Source organism: Aotus nancymaae, unplaced genomic scaffold (assembly GCF_030222135.1).
Source record: "Aotus nancymaae isolate 86718 unplaced genomic scaffold, 86718_ANA_hifiasm-v0.15.2.pri h1tg000040l, whole genome shotgun sequence".
Taxonomy (NCBI): domain Eukaryota; kingdom Metazoa; phylum Chordata; class Mammalia; order Primates; family Aotidae; genus Aotus; species Aotus nancymaae.
In genome coordinates, this window is record NW_026988454.1 from 67,684,056 (window position 1) to 67,707,341 (window position 23,286).

The 23,286-nt window shown below is 41.9% G+C and overlaps 1 protein-coding gene across 1 annotated transcript in view; it reads left to right on the forward strand.

The window, feature by feature from the left end:
• The window catches only part of FAXC (failed axon connections homolog, metaxin like GST domain containing), a 70,182-nt gene that overhangs the window by 13,453 nt on the left and 33,443 nt on the right, over positions 1-23,286 (forward strand). The window contains exons 3-4 of the mRNA XM_012444296.3: positions 1,751-1,947; positions 11,410-11,633. Coding sequence (XP_012299719.3) covers positions 1,751-1,947; positions 11,410-11,633 — 421 coding nt within the window. The remainder of the gene's footprint in view (positions 1-1,750; positions 1,948-11,409; positions 11,634-23,286) is intronic.

Sequence of the window (23,286 nt, forward strand, 5' to 3'; positions counted from 1 at the left end):
AGGTGAAGAGTGCACAAAGTCAGGGAGGTGGGCAAACACCTTGACCTGGCTGGGTAGGGGGAGTTGGAATTCAGGAGACAAGAGGAACTGATAGCCAATGAGACCGGGCAGGTGGGCAGTGGCTAGATGAGGGGTGTGGGTCTAGATTGCTGTGTGAAAAGGGGTAGTTTGTAGACTAGAGCTATTAAAGCCATTGGATAATTTTGAGCAGCAGGATTCTTGGGTCTTGTTTGCATTGTAAACAGTTCCCTCTGGTGGCAGTGTGGAAGATAGATTGCACCTGAGAATGACAAGAGTCCGAAAGGGAATGTGTTAAGAGGGTATTGATGGCATCAAGAGAAATCTGAAATGGGGGTTATGGTATGTGGTAAATTTACATCTTTAGTATGTACACAGATTACAAGAATATTAGATGTATTAGCAACTTTTAGAAATAGTTGACATTTCTCTTGGTTAACATCAGGGGTAATGTCTAGAGAGGCCATGTATGGTTGTGTAGGTTGCTCACTGCACAACAGTGCCTGGTCAAAGGGTTGTGGGGGGCGAAGTCTTGACCCAGTTCTACTTCCCAAGCTGCAAATGTTGGCATGGACCATTTCTACCCAGAGGAGGTTCTATTTTCTAAATTGCACAAAGGCAATATGACTAACAGCAGCCCCTATAACATCTCCAATAATTATTACCGTTTTCAAGGTTAGGCCCACTTTTATTCTTTAAAATAAGCAGTGAGATAAAAAGACACCAGGAAGCAGAGATTAGTCCAAATCTCCATTATTCTCTCTTCCAACGACAGCTTGTCAGAAAACACAGATTTCTGGGCACTATCCCCAGGATTCTGATCCGATCCAGAAGTCCAGGCTGGGGCACAGGAACCTGCCTTTTTTTTTTTTTTTTTTCCTGTGATGGAGTCTCACTTTGTCTTCCAGGTTGGAGGATTGGAGTGCAGTGGCGCGATCTCAGCTCATTCCAACCTCCCGGGTTCAAGCAATTCTCTGCCTCAGCCTCCCGAGTAGCTGGGGTTACAGGTGCCCACCACCACGCCTGGCTAATTTTTGTATTTTTAGTAGAGACGAGGTTTCACCATGTTGGCCAGGCTGGTCTTGAATGCCTGACTTTGTGATCCACCCACCTCAGCCTCCCAAAGTGCTGGGATTACAGGTGTGAGCCACCACACCTGGCCCAGAACCTGCATTTTTAAGAGTCACAGTAGTTGAGCCTGTTGTCTGTACTTTGTTACACCTAAGCATTATAATTTTTGGAGACCGCTCATTTACAGTGTATGGTATTAAGTATTATTCAGGTATGAGATACTGGTTTTCAAGTGAGGTCTTTGGTTAGCTGCCCAGTCAATACACACCTCCTTGTGGTTTATTTTTACTTTTTGAGTTTTTTAATTGATTGTACATTAAAACTAGACTGATTATTACCAGGGTCATTTCAACACTTTCAACCTGCTACCCCTTACCCCCACCATCCCTTGCCCTTGGGGTCTTTTTTTTCTTTTCCATAATAAGCCAAAGTCCATGATAAAATCTATGGGAGAATAAAGTGATATCTTTATGTGAGGTTAAACAAGTTTTTTTCCTAGAGTAACCATGTATTGTCTTAAGGAGTTCATGCCCTGAGTTCATTCACTTGAAGAGTACTGTCACTGTCAAACATAAGGTTGGAATGTTTATTTCTATTAATCATGCAGTAGAATTTAAATACAATATTGCTTTTCTCTTTTTAAAAATGTACTTCTGCTTAGAACTATTTTGGTGGAAAACTTTCTGCTCAAGGGAAAATGCCTTGGATTGAATATAATCATGAAAAAGTTTCTGGCACAGAATTCATAATTGACTTTCTGGAAGAGAAACTTGGAGTGAATTTAAACAAAAACCTTGGCCCTCATGAAAGAGCCATCTCCAGAGCGGTGACCAAGATGGTGGAGGAGCACTTCTACTGGTGAGTCCCCTCTGGGTGTCCCCATCCTTTCGAAGTAAGCCCCAAGTTCTGTTTCACTTTTCAGATCCTCTTTCCACCTTTTCAAAAGTTTTCTACCTTGACAGTTTCGGATGAAAAGTCTGACTGGCTCAGTCGTCAAAGTTATGACTGTTGAGTTTCTGGTTACTTAGATCAGGGGTCAGCAAACCATTTCTGTACAGGACCAGCCAGTAAATACTTTAGGCTTTGCCAGCCATACGGCTCTTTTGCAACTAGTCAACTCTGCTGTTTTATCACAGAAGCAGCCATAGAGAGTATGCCAACAAATGAGCATGACCATGTTCCACTGAAACTTTATTATGGATACTGAAACTTGAATTTCATTTAATGGACCATATCTTTCTTTTGATTTTTTTTCAACCATTTGACAGTGTGAAAACTTCTTAGCCCGTGGACTATAATTTGATGGCCCTTGATCTAGACTAGAACTCACTGAGTTGAGGAAGATTGTTCAGTTGATTGGGCCCAGGGCTTTTTACCAATTCTGTGTAAACTGTTGAATTAAATTAATATGTCAAACACTCAGAGGAGGGACTGGAAGACAAGTCAAGATAGAATTCCTAGGGTCAATTTTCCATAGATAACAAGAGCTTCCCCATGTTCCAGAAATAAAGCATACTACTCCTTTCTGGGTTTTCTTTGGCCTGATGCAAACTCCTTTTTTGAATTCCCCAAGTTTGAAGCATCACATGAGTTGATGAGTTTTCCCTGTTCTGTTTTTTTCGTAGCTTTGAGTTGGCAGTGGTACCATGTGAGTTAAGCAGATATGGTTTTTGCTTTACAAACTTATTAGTCATATGGTTTTAAAACTTTTTCTTTCATTTTCTGGAGTTTCTGTACCTTTTTCTGTATCCCAGTAGATAGAGAAAGTTTCTCTTGATTTCTGCAAACCTTATTTTGTTCCAAAGATTGAATTAAGAATTGTTAAACCCACCATTTTTGGTGTTAATTTATCTCCAGGCAGATGCTGGCCCAGTAGCTTTTATTAAACCTCTCCCGCTGAGTGATATCCTCAGTGTGGGGTTGATTGGAGAAGGTTCTTCCTCCTCCTCTCCCTATTTCATTTATTCCACTCTCTTTCTAAATGGAAAACTTGCTGTTCCTATCTCTCGGATTTTAAGTGACCCTCTTCTTTTTCTCCTGCTTTTGGTTCTTGCCCAGTGTATTCCAGGGCTGACCTAAGCTCCACTTCTACCCTCCCTTCGCTACAGAGGTGATAGAGTGGGGAGCAAGGAGGGAGCTGGAGAGAGGCCAGAGACAGGGGTACAGATCAGTGTGGAAGTAATCAGACTCAGCGTTCATGGAATCAACCTGGTCTTTTCCTTATGATAGTAGTGGGGAACTGCTGGGGCTCCCCTCCCAAAGAATTGCAGCAGTCACAGTGAGAACCAAAATGCATGACTGCATCTGACATGCATAACTTCCAGGAACAACTTCGTTTCTGGGAAAAGCCTCATGAGGAGCCCACGCAGTTGCTTACTGGGCTCTAGTCGGTTCTGCCTCTGTGAAGGGAAATGAAGGACCCGCACGGGGTCACCTGACCCAAGTGCCTTCCCTCCACAGCGACCCTCCAAGGTGCTGCCTCATTTGATTGATGGGCCCATTGATTGCCAGAGCTATCGCTTTGTTAGCTGTCTGAAAAGCCGAAAGCCATACATTTTAGTTGTCACTTTGGCTACAACTCTTTGATTTCCGTAGTGGTTTAGAAAATATATATTCCCATTAGAAAGTTTTTGACCCAGAAACATTTCCAACTACCACATATCACTGCTTTTTGTTCTATGTGTGTGTACATGTCATTTTATATAACTTTACTCCCTGCCAAAAGTTTATCTCTGCCCTTCCCTTTCCATCTCTCCTTTCACCGGCCCCAGCTGATACTCCATGGAGGGTGGAGTGTGGGCGGGGATGAGCGGTGGGGGTAAGACTTGGGAAGTGGTACCCGGTGGAGAAGGATTTTAATTTTGTGGACTACAAACTCCCGAAGGCTTGGGGATCTGCTTGGGTCATATGTAGATTCTTCTAAGACAGTTACATTTCTCTAATTCACTTTTTGATTTGAAAAATGTTGGCGGGGCTAGCTATTATTTTTTGCTTATGTCTTCTCAATGGTTAATTCGAGGAAAATATAGTGAAGGTGGGAGGAAAGGTCTTGATTGAGATGCGCATGTCTAATAAACTTTCAAACTAACACTGCTAATTCCTACAGTTCCATTTAGTCTCTAGTAGCAGAAGGAAAAACAAGTCTCTCTCTGTTTCTTAAGGTTTCCAAGCCTTTAGCCAACTTCTTGCTTTGGGGAAACCCTGAAGAGACTTTTAGGAGAGCTCTAAATCCCAATGGAGAAAAGATCCTCCTTTCCCCATGCCCCAGGCACAGAATCTTAAGATACTCTTCCCTCAGTTACCTCCCCTCCTCCCATCTTCGGGTTCCAAGGCCACACATGAAATATCTACCCATGAAAGCCGAGGCCCAGCGTATAGGGATCTGACCAAAATATGTAGGAAAATATTACAAGTATGAGCTTTCCATGATATCTTGTTAAATTCTGCCAGTCAATGAGCTCTTAGGTTGTGTCTATACTCACAGAGCCAGAAGAGGAAATTTAATAAACCTACCTTGTTTGACTCAATTGATTCAATTATGTTGAGTTTTCATGTTTATTTTGGCTGAAACCTTAAAAACACCCCAGGTATGATTTTTATGAAAAGCAAAGGCAATGGAAGGCTAGCGTTGTTATGTTATATCACGTAATTCTGAAACTGTTTTAGGTCTATTCAAATAAACACACTCAGCTCTAAAGTGGCTTTTCTTCCACTTGAAATCTATACCATGATGTTCCCCTTGCATTATAAAAACTATTATTGAAGATCAAGAACACGGTTTTTAAAAATCCCCTTTGTTCTACTGAATGCTTAAGTACAGAGAAGCTGGTGTAAAGGGAAGTCAGCTAGACATGGGATCAAATTACTGGAATGAAATTGATTTTTGGTAGCACACTACAGCTTCTGCAGTGTGACATACTGCCCCCTTGTGGATGTCAGTGAGCATCTTCAATCTTTCAACCCCATACGGGTTTCCTTTTCAGACTATGTAGTTATTATAATATTTTCACCCATAAAAATATAGCCATTAGGGGCAGTCATGGTGGCTCATGCTTGTAATTTCAGCACTTTGTAAAGCTGAGGCGGGAGGATTTCTTGAGCCCAGGAGTTCGAGACTACCCTGGACAACATGGCAAAACCCTGTCTCCACAAAAAAGTTATCCAGGCATGGTGCCACGCACGGGCATTAGAACACACAGGCATTAGAACAGTGAATTCAGACTCACTTCTAGGTTGACCATAATTTTAAAATTTTGAATGTAGTTCTCGAGATGGGAGGAGGTGGGATACTTTCATAAATTCACTTAACCAAGAAGATCTTTTCTAAAAGCCAAGAGACTACTCTTTCTGCTTACAGCTTGGTTCTTATGTTCTTCTTTTCTTTCTTTTCTCCCCACCCCAGTTTTAGATGTAGTGGGGGCCCTTGTTTGGAGGGGTTGATCTAATGCTTGTGAAACTTGGTGAAACTACAGAAGCATATCATATGCTCCTATATTTTTGAGCAGATATTCAGAGCATAAGCAAAAGACAGCAAGGGTGTATCTCTATGCAGAGAAAGGCATTCTCATGATTTGGAAGGCTGGGTGTTGATACTCAGTCATCAAATTATTATTTGTTATGGGTTTCCACTTATACATATTCATTTCTATCATGGGCCAGGTATTAAGTTATAATGTGTGATATCTTCATTAAAATATCAGGGGTCAGCTTCTCTTTGATTGTTTTCTTGTTCACCTTTAAACATTTTTGAGCAGGTTTTGTTCTTCTGTTCTAAGATAGTCTTTAAAAAAATCTCTTTGACCCAATCTTTGCAGAAGAGATAAGATACATTAGTTGTGATAAGGAAAATGAGTATTTCAACTTCTTGAAATAGATTCTCAAAATGATAAATTACTTTAATTGCTTAGCCTTGTCTGCTTTCCAACTTGACCCTCCCTGTCCTCTGCAGTTAATAATTCATGATTCCTTTTGCAGTGGGCCTCTTCCCAGGGGAGAGTGAAGAGCCGTGGATTCCAAGAGAAAAGTGGCAGCCCCTTCTTCGTTTTCCATAGGCATGTCTCTTAGTCTCTTTTCCCATTTTTCTATTTAAGTATGTGTCATCCCTTAGGAACATTACTTAGCAGTAGCTGACTCAAAAGCAAAGCCTTTTTTTCATTTCATCAATAATTCACTATTTCTGCAAACTTAATGAATGACTATTAGTGGCCGGGATGGTATACCTGTCATCAAGTGGCTCAAAGGCTGGAGGGAGACATCAAATCTTTGTAATGGTTAGTGCTGGGGGAGGGTTTGAAGAACCAAGGAAAGGCAGCCAGCCACTACTGGAGAGAAGAGGGGAAGGCTTTGCAGAGGAGATATTGTCAAAATGGAATCCAAGGACAGTTGGAATGGCAGATGAGGGGCTGGTGATAGGGAAAGCTTAGGATGTCCAGGCAGAGGGAGCAACATCCGCAGAAGTTTAGAGGCAAGAAGGAGGCATTTGGGAAGTATATTAGGCCATTTGAGCTGCCATAATAGAATACCTTCAACTGTGTGGCTCATAAAGAACAGGTTTGTTTCTCATGGCTCCAGAGTCTGGTGAGTCCAAGTTCAAAGCATCAGTGGATTTGATGTCTGGTGAGGGCCAGCTTCCTGGTTCATAGACAGTCGTCTTTCTCCCTGTAATCACATGTGGTGGAAGGGGCAAGGTAGCTCTCTGGGGTCTCTTTTATAAGGACACTAATCCCGTTCCTGAGGGCTCTGCCCTTATGACCTAATCGTATCCCAAAGGCTCCACCTCCACATACCATCATACTGGGTGTCAGGTCTCAACACATGAATTTTAGAGGGATGTGAACGTTCAATCTATAGCAGGGAGGTGCATGTAATTCTGTATGGCTTGTGCATAGGGTGCATGGGAGTCAGTGTTGGGAGATGGGGCCAGAGAAGGGTCAGGTCATAGAGGGGTTACAACGTGGGGAGAGGAGCTGGTTAATATTAGAGTTAATGAATGACTCCAAGAAGCATTAGTGTTATGACTAGGTTTGTGTTTAGGAAGTTCTTTGTGTCCCTTGGAGCAAATGGATTTCTGAAGGGCCTTGAAGGGATGACAGGGGACCTGGTGGGAGGCTGTGTGCCTCGTAGTTAAGAAATAATGAAGGGCTGAACTGCAGTGTTTATGGAGTTGGAGAAAGGGCAAATTGACAGGGTGACTGACTGTCAGGAGTGAGGGAAAGGGGATAGTGAAGAACTCCTGGGATCCTGGCTTGGGCAAGGAGAATCAGGTTTGAATGGAACAAAGATGATGAGTCCTACTTTGGAAATGTTGGTTTGCACCTCCTGAGGGTCACCCACATAGGATCCATTGATCTCAGGAGAAGGCTGGTTATGGGAAACATGGGTATGAAGTCATGAGTGTGAGTTAGATGGCTCCACAAGTATGGAGTAGGAAGAGAGGAATGAAGATAGAGATCTTGGGAATATGTAAGGGGTGGAAGGAAAAATACTAGCAGTGTAAGCTAAGGGAGAGTTCCAAGAAAGAGGCCAATAGTGTCAGATGCTTTAGAGCGTTCAAGAATATAGAAAGATGGTTTATTTAGATGTTGCACTGTTGACTTGAACAAGAGTGATTTTGGTGGAGTGATTAGGGTAGAGACTCCAACCACATGAATAGAGTTTTCAAGAATCTTGGTTGTGAGAGGAGATGGATTCTTGTTTGCAATAACACGGAAACATACAATGTGATGTCTTCTGCTTGTAGCAGTTGATTTAGGAATCTATTTTCTTTGGTATTTAAAGTTTATATACATTTCACTGGCTTCGACCCTTAAAGAGCCTGCCTGGCCCTCATTTACTTCTCTTTTCTGACACTGGTCGATAATATTGGGCACAGAGAGTGAAACAGAGGAAGAAAAATCAAGAGCAAGGTAGGAAGGAGAAGGGAGGAAGACCAGACAGTTTCTGAGGTTACTTCTAGCTGTGAAATTCTGAACCCACCCAGTGTTCCTTCTTCTGTGTCCTGCATTCAGCCTGCTGCAGGTAGAGAACCTTGCACCATTGCATTGGCAGAGACTCCTCCCTGCCAAGCTGTGTGGCCCAGAACAGTTGCCTCTCCCTTCCTGCCTGCTACTCCTAAAACTCTCTCCTGCTGTGATTTTACCTGGTGTGCGTGCTCTCATTTCCTGTGCTACAGGGGAAGCTGAAGTCATCAGGCAGGAACTCTAAACTTCTCTGTAGTCCCTCACCTCTTACAACACTCTCTCTTTCTCCAGCGCAGAGAAAGATGTCCCTACCTCTCTCCAGGCTGCCTCTTTCAGCCTGACCTTCACATCTTCTAACTTGCCCTTTGAACTGTGGTTTCCTCAACACTCTAGAAACTTCCTAAAGAGACCTCATCTTCTCTCACAGCTTTAAAACCACCACCAACATGCCCCTGCTCACCAGTTCTCTAGTTGGAGTCTAAACCTATCTCCTGACTTCTAAGCCTTCTAGACATCTTCACCTAGGGCTTCCATGGGACCTTCAAATGCTACAGGTTAACTAATCTTTCATCACCCAAAATATATTCTACCTTGTGTAATCTAGTATTGGTTAGTGGTATTATCATCCAATCAAACTATTATTTTAGAAGAAAATACCTAATTTCTCCTACTGATAAATCTTTAGATCCATTGTAGTCCGATAGAGTCTTTCTTCTGTCGCAGTGTTTCTCCTATGGATTCCTTCTGCCATTGTCTTACCCAGCGCATCATCTCTTGCCTGGTTTTGCTGTAGTGTGGTAACTGGCCTTCCTGCCAGCATTTTCTCCACCTTCCAGTTCTTCCTTTACACTGCCACAAATCTGAGTATGTTTCTTGTCTGTTTAAAGCCTTCTGGCAGTTAACCTTTGCTTTGGGAATAAAGTTCAGCTCCCTTTCCTTAGGCCTGTCCTGACCAGGCTCATGCCCGCGCCTCCAGCCTCCCTCTTCCAGGCTTCCCCAAAGCATCCTGTAGCCATGTGCTCCTTACGAAAGTTGTTCCTGTTATCAGGCCGCCGATGCCCTTCATGCGTACACCTTCACCCTCTGATCTGCCCGGTGAGCCTGATCAGTTATGCTTATGATTAAACCTGAGTATTTTGTCACAAAGGATTTTTTTCCCCTTCTAACCTGTCAGCTTAGAGCCACACATTCCGCATTTTCCCACTTTAGATGCTTTTTTCGGATGCTATTATTACTTGGACATGTTCAATTTAGAATAATTGAGTTTTATCCTAAGACCATTGACTTCCAGAATGGTAGAAGGTTGTGTAACTCTGTTGTCGTGAATTTAGACCTAGTACAATTAGAATCAAAGTGCTGAATTATTCTAATGGAATGTGAAAATTGCCACCTTAATTACTGCAGGTGTGAAAAAAGGAGCAAGTAGGAAAACATTTTGTTTCTATGTCTATATAGAATTTACTAGAAAAAATGCAAGATATTCTGTAGTGAAAGATCAATGGAATGCTCTGACTATATACATCAATTCATCACTATTGTGATGTACTTCTTCCTGTTTTGGGGAAAAACTGTTTCTTGATTCTTCAGTCCTTTATTTTGAGAGACTTACCAAAAGAGGCAACAAAGCTTTCTAACAAGATTTGTAGGCATTATTTTAAAAAGGTAGCAAAGAACAGCTATAGCTATGGCACAGGGAGTACGTTAAAATTGGCTGTAAGACTTTTTGGTAAAAATCAGAAATGCAACAATTTTAGAGAAATCTATATCTTCTTTTTATTTGTTTTTAGAACAGAGAACTCTTAAAGAACAGAACTATATAAAATGATCAAAATACCTTTTTTTCTTTAGGTGGAAAGCAGCATTTTATCATAGCTCTGATTTACTATCATCCCTTGAGTTCTCCCTCAAAATATTTTTTACTCCTTCGATTAAAAAAAAAAAAACCTTTAAAAATGCAGCATTCTGGCTCTGCCACTTTCCAATTGCATGAATTTCTTTTTATTTCTAAATCTTTATTGATTGGTTGATACAATGGTCTCACTGTGGTACTCAGGTTGGCCTCAAACTCCTGTGCCCAAGCGATCCTCCTGCCTGGCCCTCTTGAGTAGCTGGTACTACAGGCATGTACCACCACACCTGGCTTCTCAATTTCTTGAAGTGGCCTTTACTGCTGAATCAACCAGCGCTAAGGGTGGAGATGATTGCCAGTACATCTTTTATTACTCATTATGAGGGAAAATGAAAATGTCTTATGCCTGTACTCCCACACAGCTACATTCTCGCAGCCTTCAGTAGAAAACCCTTTTAATTTCTATCTACCAACACTGTTAGCCATGAAAAAAATTCTTGCTGTTTGGAGAAAAAAATCAGCAAAGACCTGGGTATGGTGGCCAGCAAAATGTTTGAACAGTGAATAGCTGCCGGACTCTCCATACGGATTACACCATTTTCAGGAGCACCCGAATGAGCAGGTTTACCACTAGTATCACCTAGATGGGAAAAAGGATTCGACCAAGTTCCATGGACATTTGTGTTCCCTTTAGAGTTCTTGAGAACAAACTGAGGTAGAGTTGATTTTCTTTGAGAGCAAATCATTTACATAATATTTTAATTTATAATAAAGATGGTCAGGTGCACTTACTCCCTAATCCTCTCTCAAAAAAGCAAAAAGGCTGGGTGTGGTGATGCATGCCTGTAGTCACAGCTATTCCGAGGGCTGACGTGGGGGGATCACTTGAGCCCAGGAGTTAGAGTCCAGCCTGGGTAACATAGCAAGACCCTGTGTCTCTTTTAAAAAAGGCAAAAAGGTTTCTTTCTTTCTTTCTTTCTTTTTAAACCGTTTTGTATCATGAAATGTAAAATGCATATGCAAAGTATACAAAACAGAAATGTGCAGCTTAATTAATGAACACCAAGCATAAACCTGTGGAACCATCATTTTGCTCAGGAAAGAGAATGATGCCAGCACCCCAGTCACTACTGCCTCCTGCCCTGTGCCCCCAGGAGTGCTCACTATCCTGACTCAAAGACTTTTCAAGTGGGTTTCTACTTGTATTTTGTGGGGTTGTGTGAGAGAAGGCAGAAATGTGGCACTGGGAGGGGAGGGGAGAGGTCTGAGGGTGGGTACCAGGTTTGATGGCATCTTTCTCTGGATTTTTTCCCATTTCTTCCACAACCCCTTAAGTCTAGGCATTGACTAGAGCCTGCTGTGATATCTGCCATGCAGATTGCTCTTTGTTAAAGCTGCAGTTACTCAGTTCCTCCAAAGTGTACTGAATTCTGAACGACTCATTCTAAAGTGACCCTGTGGAGCTGACATGTACCTGATGCACAGTAGTAACTTGTTTCCACACAATTCCAGGACGTTAGCTTATTGCCAGTGGGTGGACAATCTCAATGAGACCCGGAAGATGCTCTCTCTTAGTGGTGGTGGTCCCTTCAGCAACCTGCTGAGGTGGGTCGTGTGCCACATAACGAAAGGAATTGTGAAACGCGAGATGCACGGCCACGGCATTGGCCGCTTCTCCGAGGAAGAGATTTACATGCTGATGGAGAAGGACATGCGGTCTTTAGCAGGGCTTTTGGGTAATGTACCACACCTTCTATTCTATATTTGATATTCTTACCTTTTGCATGATTAGCAAAGCACTGTTGATTCACTAATTTATGTTTTAGTTTTGGTTGATTTCTTTGCTTCCATGTGTAGATTGCCATCCACACATTTAACCAAATCCTCTAGTTTTCAAAAGCATGCATCTTTTTACTTAATCACTGGTACTTGACTGTTTTTAGTGTGGTCAGCCCGTGTGAAGAGAGTATGGAACATGCTTCAGCATCACCACCTGGCTGCAAGTGATGCTGGCGTTTCTGAATGCGCTGTGAGAAAACGGGGGTTTTGAGCAAGGAAGCACCTGTTTATTATAAACAGGTCAGGGTCACAGGCTGCTTTAGGAACACACTGCTCAGAGGTTCAGCTGTGTACCCATTGACGTCAAGAATTTGAGAGGCCTGCTGACAGCACTGATTCGCATCCATTCCCTGTATATGTGGAATGTATATCCCTCTTATTCCTGTTCGTATTCTTAGTCCTCTTATTACTAGCACATTTTAACTCTGATTTTGTATTTGTCACATACAATGACATAATTTTATTTGGGAAACCCCTTAAATAGAAACACGGAGCAGCATGTACCCATGGGCTGGTGAGGATGACTGGGAATAGATTGAGGCACCCTTGCTCCCCTGGCAGGCTGAGGGGGCCCTGGGCTGATGTGGTTCTTCACTGGGCAGAGCCTGATGTATCGCGATGACAATTCATAAACAGATACTGAATTCAGGACCTTCTATGTGTGAAATAATGGCTTCTCTCCTGTGGGAAATAATGGCTTTATCTCCTGTGGGATAGTTAATGTACATGGAGCCAAGTCCTCCATATGACTTGGCCATCTGACCAAGTCCTTTGAGGGCTACTAATTTTTTCCCCAGAAGGTGGGTTTTCACTGGCTCTCCCTCACTGGCATTAATTTCCAGATTTATCCTCATTCTAGAGCGCATTAAGTACCTCACCTCTGCTAGGAAGTAGAGTTTAGAATTTGTTTTGTTGAAAACCACCTTAGGAACTGGAAGCCATGCTGGGTGGAGGCCGTGCTGGGTATAACCTGTTCCTTACAGAGTGACCCACTCTGACTGCATCTTTCTGCTCTACACTTCAGACAGTTGCTAGACCTGGGGTCTTCCCTTGAACCCCAGCCTGCAGAGGGGAGATCCCAGCACCTCATCCAGCTCTTGGCTAGCTTCATTATGGGGGCTATGGTCTCGGGCTGGGGGGGCTTGATACTGGCTGGACTCCTTCAAAAGCTCTGTCTGGCTTGCAGAATTAACATTGTCTAGACTTCCTGTTGTTTTGCTCCACTGGGACCAGGTAGACCTGCTTATGTAGATGTGAATGGAATTAACCCCAAGTTTGCTTCATTCCTTTGGAAACTTAATGCTGGACTCTTGGCCTCAGAAAGTAGGCTCACAACTGGGCCATTTCTTCTTAACAATGGCTGTGTCTGTTTCTGGCTTCCAAACCTTCCTCACTGGCTCATGGCTGTTGTGAGCCCCAGTAAGCAAGGAATTGAGTCCCTGGAATTATGACAGAAATTATGCTATAAGCACCATACATCTTTAACAATTTAACAGTGTGGCTTTTTTAACCAGAGAGGGGCGACCTTCACGTTTCTGGACATTTCTGGTTGGGAGAATCAGCGGGCAGGATGTTAGCAATAATAATGAGAACTGACAGTTGTTTCTCTTGCGTTTAATGATTTAGACAATGCTTTCTCCCCAGTTTTCAGGAGGTGGGAGGAAAATGAATCACTGATAGCTAGGCTGGATACATGATAAATACTCAAAACAGCATCAAAAGTCTGGATGATTTTCTGGGATGAGAAGCTGAGTGGGCTACTTGAAAAGTTGGAGTTAGCTGGTGTTATATTCTGTGAGGCCAGGGAGCAGTGTAGTTGTGAACTCTGTGATCAGAGAAGCACTTTTTCTATATTTGGAGAGGGAGAGGCTCTTTGGCTGATACCATAGTTTTTCTTACCAAATGAGGCAAAAAGCCTCATTTTATTTATTGAACAAGTGAAATTCAAACTACCTCCCTGCTATCCCCATGGACATGGCTCATTTTTAATGCCCAGATGCCTAAGAGACTCAAAATCCAAAATTACTTTTTGTTGAAATAGCTCAAATTTGGGGAAATAATTGTCCATGGATGTATATCTGACTCATCAGGATATATTAGTTATCGGTGTTCTCAGTCAATCAGCTTCAGTGATTTGAACATCTTCCAAGCACCAGGAGCTGAAGATTATGAAGATGGGTTAAAGATTTCCCCCTCTCTCAGCTAGCTTATAGTCCAGTGGGTGATAAGCCTCTAAACCATGAGAGGCAAATTACTGCTGATCTCTGGTGGCCTGTTTTCATATGGCTTGTGAGCTGATAATGGTTTTTACCTTATTAAAATGCAGGGGACAATTTAATAGAAATGTGCACATGAAACCTGGAGAGCCTGAAATATTTACCGTCTGACTCTTGACAGAAGTTTGCTGACCTCTGCTCCAAATGAGTAACGACACAAGTCGGGCGGGGGCAAGTCCCACAACACAGACCTGTATACTTGGTTCTCTGGGATGAAATAACAGGGAGGACTGGGGAGGGACATAGATGAGGTGGCAGTGTGTTGGCCCAAGAAAGAAAAGAGTTGTCCCAGTGAAGAAAATAAGGAAGGATTTTTTTGGGAAAACCATGAGAAAAGGAATCCCAAGTGAGTGTTATTTGGGAATCATGGTTGAAATGAAGATTAAAAGATAGTTTGGGGCCATCTTATAAAGGCCAGTAATTATCATGCTAAAAGATGTGTACTTTATAATACAGAAACATGGTGAAGTTGTAGGTTTCTGAGAATAAGAGAGAAGTAGCCACATGTGTGATCTAGAAAAAAGTGGCTCTGTTCGTGTTGTGGGGGATGAATTAGGCCTGGTGGGAGGTGGTAAAGAGAGATGGGAGACAGGCAGTGAATAGCTATGGATGTAGTTTTAAAAATTGTAACTTAATTCAAACTAAAATAAATAAAATTCAAACTACATAAAAGATTAAACAAAATTAGCTAATTTTTATTTTCATATATTAAAAAACTATAGTCAAATCAGGTAGAGTTAGAAGATATGGTTTTATGATATACATTAATAATATTTGTCATGAATAGCTAGGAGGATAGTCATAATTATCTGTCTAGGAAGTACATTTGATGAGGTTCAGTATTCATTCCTGATAAAAACTCTTAGTCAAATAGGACTCAAAGACTAGTTCCTGAACACAATGGAAGGGTATTATATTAAGCCAACAACTGGTGTCATAATGTTGAGTCAGTAGGAGCATCCCCAGTGAAATAAAATACAAAACAAAGATGCCTGCTCTCGCTATTATTTAATGTAGTTTTGGGAGGGTTCTGACAGTGTAGTTGTACAACGTGAAATAAAGATATCCGTATACTGGAAAGGAGGAGACAAAATTCGCGTTTATAGAAATTAGGAGATTATGTAGCTGATATAATGGAGAATCAACTAAAGTTACTACAGTTAATGAGAGAGTTCAGTAAGTTTAAGAAGGATACAAAGCTAACATGTAAACAAATTTTCTTAAGTATCTTAAATAACCAGTTGGAAAATATAATTAAAAATATTAGAAGTATGATTTTTATGAAATATTTAGGACTTACAGAAATAAAATGAAGCAATCCTGATGAGAGAACATTTTTTAGAAAATGGAGAGGTGTGCCTTCATTCTTTATTGATTTGAGAATGATGACTCTAGAATTCAAACCTCAGCTCTAAGACTTTCAGCAAGTCTCTTAGCGTCTCTGGGCCTGAGTTTCCTTGTGTAAAGTGGAAACTGTAATGGTGAGAAGAAAAGCAATGCATGCAAAGTGCTCTGAAAAGTGGTCGGCAGGTAGAAGTAATCAAACAGCAAGCAAATGTAGAGAGCAGGTGTGACCAGTGTTTGGAAGGAGAGGTTCGTGGTACTATAAGAGCTGACAGTTGGAGGGTTTGATTTTTAATTCTCATGTTCTTATGTCCCCCTTGGGGAAGGTGTGTGTGTTCACAGCAGAGAACTATGTGTAGTGGTTGCCTGATTGCCTCCACATGCCAGAAATGCATACATTATTTATTTCTGAACACTCCCAAAAAGGGATGAGAATCAATAAACAGCAAAGAAGATATGAAAATCAAAAACAGAACAGTGAGGTTTTTGGGAAGCAGCATGGTTAGAGGCAGGAAGCCTGGTGGCTGGCACATGGGTGTGGGAGTCCTGGAGTTGGATCCTGGGTTCACATCTGGAGTGTCACCGCTTGCCAGCTCTTTGATTTCACACAAATAACTTGAGTTGTTTCATTTGCAAAATGAGGGTCAGAATAATACCTACATTAGAGGGTGGGGACTAAATGAAATGCTTTCTGTAAAGTACTTACTACAGGGCCTGGCACACAGGAAATGCTAAATAAATATTAGTTATCATCACTGTCACTGATTTTGTATCTAACACAACTTCATTGGAAACATTGTTTTCTGGGAAAAAATGTCTTTGTAACAAAAATCTTTTTTCTGATTTTAGAATTTATTAATCGTAGAAATTTGGGAAGACTCGGAAAAGCACAGGGAAGGAAAATAAGTCACTGCAATTTTAAAAATATATATTTTGGCCAGGGGCGATGGCTCATGCCTGTAATCCCAGCACTTTGGGAGGCTGGGGCGGGTGGATCACAAAGTCAAGAGATCGAGACCATCCTGGCCAACATGGTGAAACCCTGTCTCTACTAAAAATATAAAAAATTAGCCAGGCATGGTGGCACATGCCTGTAATCCCAGCTACTTGGGTGGCTGAGGCAGGAGAATCGCTTGAACCCAGGAGGCGGAGGTTGCGGTGGGCCAAGATTACGCCATTGCACTCCAGCCTGGGCAACAAGAGCAAAACTCCGTCTCAAAAAAAAAAAATGTTATATATATATATATATATATTTTTTTCCCATCCTTCCCTCACTCCTTGTTGCTGTAATCTTCTAACCCATTGCTAACAACTGTTACCATTTTGTTGCATATCTTTCCAATATTTTTATGCATAATTTTGAATCATCTATATATACATATGTGTATATACATATTTTCAATTTCTTCTATTATTAAATATTCTATACCATGTGATTCTGTGTGCTGGGTATCATACTTGGTACAAGGAAAACTGATAGATTTATCAGACAAAACCCTGCTTTGTCTTTTGCCTTTTTAATATTTCTGTTCTGTTATCAATCCTACATAGATTACAGATATGACCTTGAAGTGGACAGGAAATAAGACAGAATGAAAATAAGAGTTGTATAGTTGTGTCCCATGTTAGCACAGAGATCCCCAGCTGTACCCATGAGATACAAAGTATGAATGCAAGATGGACTCTAGTACAAAGTCAAAGGAACACTGTAGGGGTTCAGTCAGGGTGGTGGGATAAATTATAAGAGATAAATTAAAAAGAAAAGGATGCAAATCTTCTTGGAAGGCCAGGAGGTTTTTGCAAAAGCCTTGGGAAGGAATGAGTCAAAGGTGGCAGTTCTTACCCAGAGGCAATCAGGCAGTAATAGGTACAAAGGAATGTAAGGGAGTTTATGTAAAGAGCTTGTTTACTCATGTGGTCCTAAGACTGACCCTTGAACATCCACAGGTGCATGACTGCTCTCTACTTGGGGGGTCAACAGTGTTATTACCCACAAATGGTGTTTGCTTTAAGCCTCAGAACCTGGCCTTTAATCATTCGTAGGACTCCTCTCTCCAGGCAGGGTGGCCATGTTAATTATCCATGTGTGTTGATGCAAAGCCTTTGTCAATTAAATCTATACTGAATAGATGCCTGCAGCACCAGCTGGTGATGGCTGTGGCTGCTGACTCTTTACAGCACCTTCCTCGGTGTCTGTGAGTGGCCCAGACTCCCAGCCAGCTCTTTTACTGCATGTCTATGTCTGAGTGCATTTGTTCATCTGTCGCTGGGTCAGGGTCTGTGGGTCAGACCCAACAGAACATCACCCATTTGACAGATAAGAAAAATGAGGCACAGAAAGGTTTAATAGCTCGCCAACAGTCACACAACTGCTAAGAACTGAAGCCAGGATTCGAATCCAGGATGTCAGACCCTAAGGCCTCTCCTGTTTTCTGACCTGACTACTACCTTGAAGTTTCTTAGGAATTGTGCTTTAAAGTTCAGAAGTTAAATTATGTCAGGATCACATCTTTAGAACATTTTCTAAAATTGCCACAACTTCCACTGGCAAGTTAAAAATGTGGTCTTCAAAGTAATTTTTAAGTACGTTTTGTTAGGTTGCTCCTAGAGGCAGAATACAGATTTAAATGTGGAGCGTTATCACTGACTTAGAGATCCTGAGCCTCGTGAGCTGAAGCTGTGTCCTTCATCAGGAGGCTTGCTGCCCAGCCTCTGGGCTGAAATGCTTAAGGAGAAATATTCTCTTTTTAGGGGCTGCTCCTGAAAGAGTGAAGTGGTAAATGGAATTTGTAAATGGAAGTGAAAAAAAAAATCTGATTTCCAGCAGACTTCACTTGACTAATGAAAAACGTAATGTGCTTTTCTTCTACTTTTTTTTTTGTTGTTGCCAGGCTACATCATTTGATTGAATCCGAAAATGGCTTGAGGAGTCATTATTTTTCAGAGTGTCTTTGTTGACATTGGATCAACTCATTTTTAAGAACAAAACTTTGTAGTTATTTTAGTAAATGTCAGTGTGACCTTGACTGTAATAAAGAATAGGGAGTTGCAGAGTAATTCTTCCCTTCAAAGTCAGTAAAACTGAATCATTTGCTGCTTCATGTCAGCTTCCTAAGCATGTATAATGATAGCGTGGTTTCACTTTACAGAATGATTGTATTTTGCTGTAGAATAATCAAGCAGCTTTGTTTTCCAAGTACATAGATACTTGGGTAACCACTAAGTTCACTTAGTTCAGAGTTAAATAATATTTGGAAGGTGAAAATATTCTCAAAGAACAACAGGGTTAAGCTTTTGTGATTAGTCATAGAAAATCTCTAGGTTGCTTTTACCCAGAAATGCCTTTGGGGTTCCATCCCTCCAGATTGGGAAGCCTTACTATGAAGCAGTGTTGATGCTGTTCAGGGGGCAGATGGACTATAGCAGAGTCAGGGAAACTCAGAGAAGGGCGTGTGTTGAGGGAAAGATAAATAAAATATGGGTGCAATGATGCCTTGCAGTGTAGGTCAAAAACCTTGGAAAGGTGGGTGCCACATTTTAGGCACTCTTAGAGCTCTGGCGTGCTAAGAAAGAGAGAAGTAATGAGCTCGAAATTCAAAGGAAAAGGCTGGGCTCTTGTAGGAAGTAGGCAGGGGAGGGGATGTGTAGGTTAACACGTAGAAGAGCTGCTCTCTGGGGTGTGTGCCTTGGGTTGTCAGATGCTTTCTGTGGTTTTATACACCTTTTCTTACGGTTCTCAAGCTTCTCCAAGCACCAACACAAGATTACATTTTGATGCTTCTGGAAAGCAGCTTTCATAAAGTTTCCCAGAGCTCAGAGCTATTCAGGAATGTTGAAGTGGCATCCCTTGTGTGTGTGTGTGTGTGTGGGTGGTGGGGTGGGTGAGTGGGTTAAAGCTGGGCCTGAGTTTCTTCTCTTAATCTCTACTGACCCCGAAAGCTTATAGTGGGGTACAGGGTGCTCGGTGGGTGATCATGATGAGGCAGCACAGACTACTAAAACCTAATGTTTATTTGCTTTTAATTGGAGTTTTATAGATCCTGGGTGGTGACACAGAAGTTAGCTCATGGGAAAAGTAGATGAATAATTGGTAAATAGAGTTGGTTTGGGAGATGTAGTCATATAGAGGAAGAATAATAAAAATACAGTTTCAGTTGTGAGGCTCAGCTGTGCACAGGTGGCGGTCAATAAATATCTACTGGATAAATGAAGAAAAGAATGAATGAATTTCAGAATGGTGTTAGCAGATAGCCAAGCATGGACTCTAGGATCTGTGGATCTAGGAGTACTTTCTGAGCCAAAAATTTAAATTTGTGAATGTGTTTAAGAGTAGGTAGGATCAGAAATGGTAAGGGGCTGTACAAGTGGAAACTGCATTTCCTATCAAAAATGTTATTTTCAGCCACTTTTCTATTGTTAGACACCTTAGGAGGAGAGTATACTTGTAATAATTAGAATTCAGGCAGAAGGGTAATTCCAGTGACTTAGGACTGTGTGGTTAAACACACATGCCTTGAACAGTGTGCCGGGCTTTTTGTGAGGGGCTTAAGAGTTGGTGATGAACACATTGGGCACAGCTCTGAGCTACCAGAGCTGCCACCTGAGGGAGATATTGGAGGTAACATTTATAAAATCTCAGCGCTTGTGAGGAGTGCCACTGTAAAGTGCAAAGTGCAATGAGGAATTTTTTTGCAGGGGAAATGAACATGGTGGTGGTAGTGATGAAGAGGTGGGTCTGGAAGCCTTCTTCAAGGAGGTGACATTTATTAGTTATTATTATTATTATTATTTTTAGAGACAGGGTTTCACCATGTTGGCCAGGCTGGTCTCGAACTCCTGACCTCATGATCTGCCTGCCTTGGCCTCCCATAGTGCTGGGATTACAGGTGTGTGCCACCACACCCAGCCTTGTTTTTTTCTTTTTAAAGATGGAATGTTGCTTAGTTGCCCAGGCTGGAGTACAGTAGTGTGATCTTGGCTCACTGCAGTCTCTGCCTCCCAAGTTCGAGCGATTCTCCTGCCTCAGCCTCCCAAGTAGATGAAATTACAGATGCGTACCACCATACCTGTGTTTTTTTTTAGTAGTGATGGGGTTTCACTATATTGGCCAGGCTGGGCTTGAGCTTTGTGTTTTTAGTAGAGATGGGGTTTCACCATGTTGGCCAGGCTGGGCGTGAACTTCTGACCTCAGGTGATCTGCCTGCCTTGGCCTCCAGAGTGGTGGGATTACAGGTGTGAGCCACTGCACCCAGCCAAGGAGGTCACATTTAAGCTGCATTCTGAAAGATAAGCCCAGGTTAGGCAAACAGGTGTGTAGGTGTGGGCAACCAGGGTGGGACAGTGAGTAGAGTAGCGTAGACCAGAGAAGGAACATCACATGTAAAGAGCCTGAGATGAACAGCAGCTGGGAGCTTTCAAGGAATGAAAAGGTAGCCAGTATGTCTGGAAATTGTATGAGAGCAGGAGTGGCATGAGACAGTGGTGGTGGAGGCTGAGCTCATACAGCCTTATGTGTAACATAAATAAATCTGGGCTTTTTCCCAAGAGCAGTGGAAACCATAAGAGGTTGAAAGTTGGGACATGGTATGATCCTGTATCTGTTTCATGTGCGGGAAGGTCCAAGAGTAGATTTGGTGGCCCAGGGAAGAAGCTGTCGCTGTCCAGGACAGATAAGATGGTGTTCGGATTACAGGCATGGTGGTAGAGTTGGGCAGAGAGTCAGGAATTAAAACTATATTTTAGAGACAGAACTGAGAAAATATAGTGATTTGATGTGTATGTGTGGGGGAAGGGTCATGGTGATGGAGAGGGGCGGGGTCAGGTGTAATCAAGTTCTGGACACTAAAACTTAGTGGATGGCTGGGTGTGGTGGCATGTGTCTATAGTTCTAGGTACTCAGGAGACCAAGGCAATGGGAATCACTCGAGGCCAGGAGTTGAAGGCTGCAGAGAACTGTGATTACAACTGTGAATAGCCACTACATCCCAACCTGAGCAACATAGTGAAACCTCATTTCTGAAAAGAACAAAAAGCAGGGGACAAATAAACATTATTGGTGAGGTAGCCATTCACAGAGTTGGAGGACACTGGAGAAGAGGGGAAGATCATGAATTTCAGGTGTGGGTGTGCTGAGTTTGAGGTCCTTGTGAGATGCGGTATATGATAAAGGCAGCTGTGATCAGTGGAGAAAAGACAAATTCATTTAATAAATGGTGCTAAGGCGGGTGGCTAACCATTTGGAACAAAATAAGTTCAGTACTGACTTCATGTCATATACCTGAATAATCCCAGATGAATTAAGCATTTAAATGTGAAACTTAAAACCATAAAGGTGCCAGAATAAAATATGGGAAACTTTTATAGAATGTTGAGCTTGGGAAAGTTTTTCTAAACGTGCCGTAGGGTGAAACTACAAAAGAAAAGCTGAATTGCTTGATGACATGAGAAAAATGAAAACCAACTTCCTGTATATAAAAAATCACCATATTTAAAGTTGAAAGGGTAAGTTGGAAAATTGTTTGCAACATGTGACAAAAGAATTCATATTAACATACGAAGAGCTTTTATAAATGAGTAAGAAAAGTTGAATACTTAAGGGGGAAAATTGGTCAGAGGATGTAAAGAGGTAATTTACAAAAACAATACAAATGAACAAATATATTAAAAATGTTCAACTTTTAAAATTTATTTGCTTATTTTATTTTCATTGAGACAGGGTCTCAGTCTGTTGCCTAGGCTGTAGTTCAGTGGCACAATCATAGCTCACTGAAGCCTTGATCTGGGCTCAGGCGATCCTTCTGCCTCATCGCCCTGAATAGCTGGGACCACAGGCATGTGCCACCATGCCCAGCTAATTTTTGTACTTTTTGTAGATACCGGGTTTTGTCATGTTGCCCAGGCTGGTCTTGAACTCCTGTGCTGAAGTGGTCTGCCTGCCTCGGCCCCCCAAAGTGCTGGGATTACAGATGTAAGGCACTGCGCCTGGCCTCAACCTCTAATATCAAAGAAATGCAAGCTAAAAAAATGAGGCACTTCTCTATCAATCAAATTGGCATATTTTGTTTTTGTTTTGTTTTTTAAATAATATGAAAATGTCTCAGCAGGGGTATGGGAGAGGCACTGACATATTCTTGTGGTAGGAGTAAAAATTAGTATGTACTTTCTGGAGTTGAGTTTAATAGTTTCAAAAGATAAAAGATAAAATGTCTTAACATTTCTAACATTTAATTATTAAGTAATTCATCCTTCAGGATTCTTTTCCTAGGAAAAATATTAGAAAGATTTACCTAGAAGGAGAATTCAATACTAAAATATTGCAATCTTACAGTTATTAATAGCATAGCTTTTTGGTCTGGAGTCTCTGATTTTTGTTTGAGATAGTAGCTGGAAACTGAAGCTACTGTAGGCAGTTGCTTTTGCTTTCCCTGCCCTCTTCTCCCTTATGTTGTCAACTTTCCCTTTCTACAGCTGGGAGTCTGAGGGTTTAACAGGTGCACAACATGTATAAGTTGATATATCTTCAGACATCCACTTGTAGATCATTTGTGAATAATCGGTAGGTCTCCCTATGAATGAATGATACCCTTTCGTTAGTCCTCTAATGACTATCTAAAGAAATGATCACTACTGCAGAGAGAATGCTCTGAAGAGCTGAGCAGTGTGCATTGGTGTTACCAGGTTGGAGTTCAGTGGACCAAGGCTGGACCTTTCTCCCAGAGTCTGCCCTGCAAACCTGTTTCATGCTCCCAGGCACCCGGTGCTTTCTTTTTCAGAGCTCTCCTTGCACCCTCCCCTGATTGTTGGGTTTGAATGTTTCCTCAGCTGGACTCTGTGCTAGGCCTGGCAGATTCCTCCTTTGCCTTGAGAGCCTGAGTGCCTGGCACTTATTAGGCATCCAGCAGATGTTTATTGAACAAAAGCGTAAGGAGCA